Source organism: Octopus bimaculoides, chromosome 12 (assembly GCF_001194135.2).
Source record: "Octopus bimaculoides isolate UCB-OBI-ISO-001 chromosome 12, ASM119413v2, whole genome shotgun sequence".
NCBI lineage: Eukaryota > Metazoa > Mollusca > Cephalopoda > Octopoda > Octopodidae > Octopus > Octopus bimaculoides.
This window is the reverse complement of record NC_068992.1, coordinates 7,473,930-7,480,390: the sequence shown is the minus strand read 5'-3', so window position 1 is coordinate 7,480,390 and position 6,461 is coordinate 7,473,930. Positions and strand designations below refer to the sequence as shown.

Genomic DNA, 6,461 nt, shown 5'->3' with positions numbered 1-6,461 from the left:
TTTACACATTAAATTCCGACGTAATCATAACCTTTATCACTTGAAGCGCAATAGTACAAAGTTTTATTTCAAAATATCTATTTTTCAGAAAGTTATGAGGAAACACAGTCGTGGTATAGGAATTATCTGAAACCCCTTTTTCTACGAAAAAAAAAAAAAAGTTCACAAGTTCTGTTATAACCGTAATTTAGCAATTTAGCACTATCTGAAACATATCTGTAGAAAATTTTATAAAGAAATATGGACTTTTTAGAAAGTTATGAAGAAACTGAGACGGTGGGGCATGAATCTAAAGTTTTACCGTCTAATCTATTATCATACAGTAACTAAAAGACGGAATGGTAATTATTGGAATATTTGGTGAACGATAACTAAAAGACAAATTATAACAACTGGAATGTCTGAAAAATCAAGTTGAGCAACTATCACAACAATGAGTAAAAGGCGGAATTGTCATAGATGGAACGTCTTTCATTACAAATCTCTGATTCTGTCAATTTATAAAAACAAATTAGAAGAATTTGCTTTTATTCACGGGCAACCTTTTTCTAGAAGCGGGCCGCAATCAGCCCATGACTGCGTTAAGACAAGGGGACATAAGCGAATATATAATAAATGTGCGCATGTGCAGTGTCAGTTTCACCTTTTGCTGAAGTTACAATGTAAGTAACATACATCTTCCTCTTGAATCAATTAACACTTTAAATATATTTATCTCCATAAACCACCATAAAAATATTAACAAGACTAATTTTTTTGAAGTTAATGTACGTCTTTTAATGTTTATAATTATTTAAATTGAGAATTTTTTTTTTTAAATAGATTTTAATTTAATTTTTTAGTCCTCTAATTGTTTCAATAGAGGATGAAATAAATCCAACACAGACTTAATTAATATTCTTCTCTCTGTGTGTTGCTGCTGCTTTTGCACATCTAGTTAACACCACCAGAAGAAACATAAGTGATAAGTGGAAAATATGTATTTAGCATAAGACTGGAGAATTCATTTTGAAAATACTAAATATGTATTTTTTAAAAATCGCCCATTACCTGGGCTTGTTTTTCTTTCTTTCGTATATTTAATTCCATCACTCGTGATTATTTTAACGGAATTATTACGTGAATTTTATTTGTAACTTATGTAGGCGGATTGACGCTTTCAATGTTGTAAGATTAACGATTATAAAAAAAGATTCTACTGTTTCTGTTTGGAATGTGGCGGCACCAAGCACTTATTTTGGCGGTAAAAGAAAATCTGTCGATCACTTATTCTCCCCTCTCTTATCCTTTCATAAGCATTATCTACTTAAATTTTTTGTCATAGGACCAGCTAGTTCTAGTCTTCATAGTTAAAGCGTGTTTATTTGAATTATGCAATTAATAAAATATAGAAAAACACTAAACAACTCTGTCGTTATGTATTTCAACCCCTTACAGCCCGAATGACTACTTCTGTGGACTCCACCATTCATTAATTAATCGTGCTGATAAATTTTATTTCTGCTTAAAAGTACCTCCAGGGTTTTTTTTGCAAATGCTTGGTTTCTTCGTATTATTTCTGACGTTCGAAATGAACGAGGTTTCATTTTTGTTTGTAATATGCTGTCGGGGTGAGATGGGGGGAAGAGCTTAAATGCGAAGTGTATGTTTATTTTGTCTTGTCTGAAGTATGGCACGGCGAAATCATCAGCATCGAATGGATGGCTATTGAGTATTTTCTTCCAGATATATAATGAATTCTTTACTTCGAAAATTATTAAATTATCACGTTAGTATGCTGGGAACGTTTGGTGTGACTGAAGGCTGTGGGATATTTTAAAATCCTTTCTACAGTAGGCACAAAGTCTGCAATTTTGGAGGAGTGGGCTAATCGATTACATCGACCCGTCCTCGACCGGTACTTATTTAATCAACCCCGAAAGGACGAAAGACGTACTCGATTTCGTGTTTTACTTTTAAAATGTATGCACATCAGTGTTTAAAGGCGATGCTGTCTTTTACGCATTTTACTATCGAAGCTTAATTTCTTTGTTTCATTTTAAAATAAATTTCACTTTGTCATTACTGGACACTGGTTAATATCTAGGGGTGTGGATCTAGATATTAACCGTAACTTACTATTACATTATTAGAGTGGGATAAAATTATAGAATGTTTTCTTACAATTTGTTCCTATTAATTTATTTTTATAACTAGCATTACAGCAATTGCCATTTATATATTTCATAGAAGTAACAGGCGGAAGTAAATCTAAATACAAACACGGAGTTTCTAAGGAGAAAAACATTTAGCATCTTATACAATTATTGTTTCTTAAGGAAGTTTAAAATTGTTGAAGACAGATAGCTTTGCCTCATAATTTTATTTTCGAAACGTGGATCGTTTATTGTTTTTATTAAATTATTATTTTTGCCAAAATCGGTAGTGTTGGGAAGATTACGTTGTGATATTTGTTAACCTTTCATCCTTTCGGATGGAGCTGGTTTAAACGATTAACCATCTTCCCCAAAATTTCAGGTCTTGTACCTATAGTAGAAGGGATATAATGATTAGTAGTTAACTGTGAGGTATATCCCTAAAATGTGGTGTTTTGTATGCAATAAATGCTATATTATTGTATATATATATATATATAATACCGTAGTATTATTCTGTGTATAATATTACGTAGTACTATTAAAAAGTATTGTAGTTTGTTTACGATTGATATAATTAGGAGTTAATTACTGAGGTAAATAGACCACTAAAATATGTGGTTTTGTGATTAGGGTAACTATAAGGGACATAACTCTATAATGACAACGATCGAATTTTTTTCAAATCTTTTTCTACGTGTGTCATCATCATAATCGTTTAACGTAGTGCTTCTCAAACTATCTGATGTGGCGTACCGGCAGTTTTTTTTGGGTTTTTTTCGCCCCCAATGTTCCAGAGACCGGTAATATCTCTTGGCGGAGGTAAAGATCATGGATCGCACCCCCTTTCAGATTTTTTTTGGGTTTTATTTTTTGCATGAACACATTATATCGAGGGCTGAGATTCCGAATCTGCATTTCAAAATTTAAGCCCCCCTCCCTATTAAATTTTCACTTTTTAAAAAAGATTTTTAAAGCGAAATACGGAGGTTATGATTCTGGAAAAAAAAATTTTTTGTAAAATTTCAAATTTTCCAAAAAATTAAACCCCTCCGCTCTATAACAAGAAATGAAATTAAAATGTTTCACGCCTGCATAGAATTATAAAACAGCAGACGCAAAAAGTATCTAAACAGAAAACCTGACATGCTAGAAACGCGTTTTCAAAATTTTAAAACTAGTTAGCAAAGAAGAAAAAATTTCAAAATTTAAATCCGCCCCAACGGAAAATCTGACAAGCTAGAAACAACAGCCAAACCGAGGATCAACTTTGTAAACACGAATTACCGAAAGAGAAAAAAAATTTTTTAATGTCATTTTGTTTGTGTGTATAAAACTAATGTTTATATACCTCGCTTAATTCCAAAAGACCCTCAACCACAACATATTGGATTACGTTCGTCATGAATCATTAGTAGAGAAAACACTTTAATTTCACTTCTTGTCATAGGGCGGAGGGGACGGGGGTTTATTTTATTCTTTTTGTTTTTGAAAAATCGAAATTTTACAGAATTTTTTTATTTCAGAATCCTAGTCTCCGTATTTTTCTACGTATTTCGCCAAAAAATTTTTTTTAAATAAAGTGAAAATTTAAGAAATTTAGTATTGGCAAGCCAGGAGGCTGCACCAGGATCCAGTCTGATTCAGCTTGGTTTCTACAGCTGGATGCCCTTCCTAACGCCAACCACTCCGAGAGTGTAGTGGGCGCTTTTTACGTGTCACCTGCATGACAAACATTCACATCATCAAAATCTCAAAAGCTATGAGATATAATGCATGATTAATTCAAAACAAAGAAAGAAAGAAAATATTGCATTTGAAAGAGTAATCTGAATGCTAAAGGGTTAAAGTAATTTCAATAAATGTATTATGAAACGTACTAAATCCCCCCCCCCCCAAATAAGTGTACAATAGGGATGCATCTTGTTTACCAGTAAATATGGTATTTGTGGCTTAATTTCCATATTTGTATTTCTCTTTTTTCATCCTTTTGCATTTTTTCTGTACCACACTGTAACTGATTATTTCTTAGACAGTAACTTGCTTCAGTTTAAAACATAAACTCCACCCATTTGTATACTGAGGCTTTTCAGATAATTGCTTTTTTTTTTAATACATTTATGCTTGGGATTACTAGCCATATACACAAGTTTTACACTAAAATTGTATTTTGATAATTTTTATAACAAAACCAAATAGGAGTACTTTATTAGCAACACCAGTATTATCTATAAAGACACTTTCATATGTGTTGATGTATGTGTGAATTAACTTGCTGGTTTCAATCACGCTGTACCAGTGTGTTAGTTTTAACCAGAGTTGAAGGTATTGTGAGGTACCATATGAAGTTTGGTAGACAGAAGCTGTGAAGAAGCATCATTTACTTGTATGTTGGTGTGTAGCAGTGCAAAAAAAAAAAAAATGCACCATATTGTATCCCTTCTGGCCAAGAGCTAAAAGTCATTCAGTAAGTGGAGATGAATAAAATTAGTACTGAGATAATTGATATTAGCAACCCTCACCATTGGACTTGGTGCTCCAACATGACCACACTACAATGACTGAAACCCGCAGCAGCAGAAGATATCTGCAAAAGAATATTTCTGATACCAGCATCGTCAGTTAAAATCAGTTTTTTTAATCTTTGGCTCAGTATACAATGAACAGCTTTGTTATCGATGTTCAGGTGTCTTTTGGTTGTTTTATCATCATCCATTTATAAATATAAAAAGGAAACTTGTTTTATTTTCAAGGGAAAATGAATTGTAAAACTGGTTGTAATTCTTTCTCTTTCATCATTTGCAGATTTAGAAAATATGCCAAAGCACAAGACTCTTTCAGACTCCAGTGACAGTGATAGTGGTCCTGATGATAGAACGGTAAGATAGCTTTATCCCTCTCTCTCTATATATATGTGTGCGTAATGTGTATCACTATTTTGATGTCTTCTTTTCTATGTTGTTATAAGTTGGCAGATTATTTCATCACTTGACTTATTTCTTAATCATCATAATGATGTCCAGCATCTTATGATCAAACTTCACTAATTCTTGTGAAGTTTGATCCCAGGTCTTCATTCTTCCTCTTCTGCAGGCTTATTCCATTTTCCTGGTTTGCTAGTCATACCATCACACTCTTGCATGACAAAACTGATATAGCTCTAAAACCATTTTTTTTTTCTTGAGACACTCTGTGTTCTGTTGTTTATGCAGACTACACTGTTACACATCCAGTGAAACATATTCACTTAAGATATTTTGTATATTTACATATATAATTTCATGTTTATAGATACAAACATAACTGATTAAACTCTTTCTCAGAAACAGAGGTTCTGGGTTTGATCTCACTGTGCAGCATCTTGAGCAAATGTCTTGTTCTGTAGCTTGGGGTTGACTGATACCATGTGAATAGAATTTGGTTGGTTGAAGGCTGTGAACATTGTCATTTTCATGTCCACTGTTCCATGCATGCATGGGTTGGACGGAAGTTATTGAGGCAGATTTTTTGTGTCTTGTCCTTTTATTAATAATGTAGCATTTGAAGCAGCCAAAATATTCTTCCTGTTTTCTGTTCAAACCAGACAGATCTGGCTTCTAACACATACCAACCCTACAATGTCATTCAAAAAATAACTATAATTGAAAACTTGAAGCTATGAAATAATGCATGATTAATTCAATACAACATGAATAAATAAACATTACATTTGACAACATAATCTGAATGCTTAAGGGTTAAGATTTGAGAAGGGATTGGCTGCAATTCCTGTCAGGTAGAGCAACCACGTAGAGTTTTGTTGGAGGCCTTTATTTGTTCAGTACACTTAGAAAGGCCAGGAGTTTTTATATTTAGTAGCATGTTGCAATGAGCCCTACAAGAAAATGTCCCTATGTAGCTGTTAAAGTAGCAGCCAGGTCTCAATGAGATCTTACTATCAAGTGTCCATCATTGATAAGACCAAACAAGGTCGAAATCACACAATCTGGTGATGTTGGCACTAGAGGTAGCAGAGATTTATCTCCCTGCTAGCAATATAGTGTATTTTGCACCAAAAAGCCAGTGTGGGTGTTTCTCTCATCGTAACTACCATAATAAAGTTCTAATAGAACATCCACATTTAGGTGGGGGTTAAATATTAAATCTTGCCCATGTCTTAATGCATTAGATGATATTGCCCTGTTTATGCTGTGCCTGAAGAAAAGATGATGTGATTAGGGCTGACCTGGGACTAAACAATGACAGATTGTTTACAAGGTGTTCTGAAAAGCTTGTTCTTTACAAGAATGGTCTGTGTACATTTTTTTTTTTCTGTTTGAGTTTTGT

At 33.3% G+C, this 6,461-nt stretch overlaps 1 protein-coding gene across 3 annotated transcripts in view; it reads left to right on the top strand.

Annotated features, from left to right (window-relative positions):
* The window catches only part of LOC106870432 (ubiA prenyltransferase domain-containing protein 1 homolog), a 24,323-nt gene that overhangs the window by 15,679 nt on the left and 2,183 nt on the right, over positions 1 to 6,461 (top strand). The window contains exons 1-2 of one of the 3 annotated variants that reach the window (XM_014916501.1): positions 419 to 662; positions 4,941 to 5,014. In XM_014916501.1, coding sequence (XP_014771987.1) covers positions 434 to 662; positions 4,941 to 5,014 — 303 coding nt within the window. In that variant the 5' untranslated portion in view covers positions 419 to 433. Of the gene's footprint in view, positions 1 to 418; positions 663 to 2,908; positions 2,958 to 4,940; positions 5,015 to 6,461 lie in introns of those variants that run through there. The other 2 variants (XM_014916503.1, XR_008265293.1) reach the window with 2 other exon arrangements.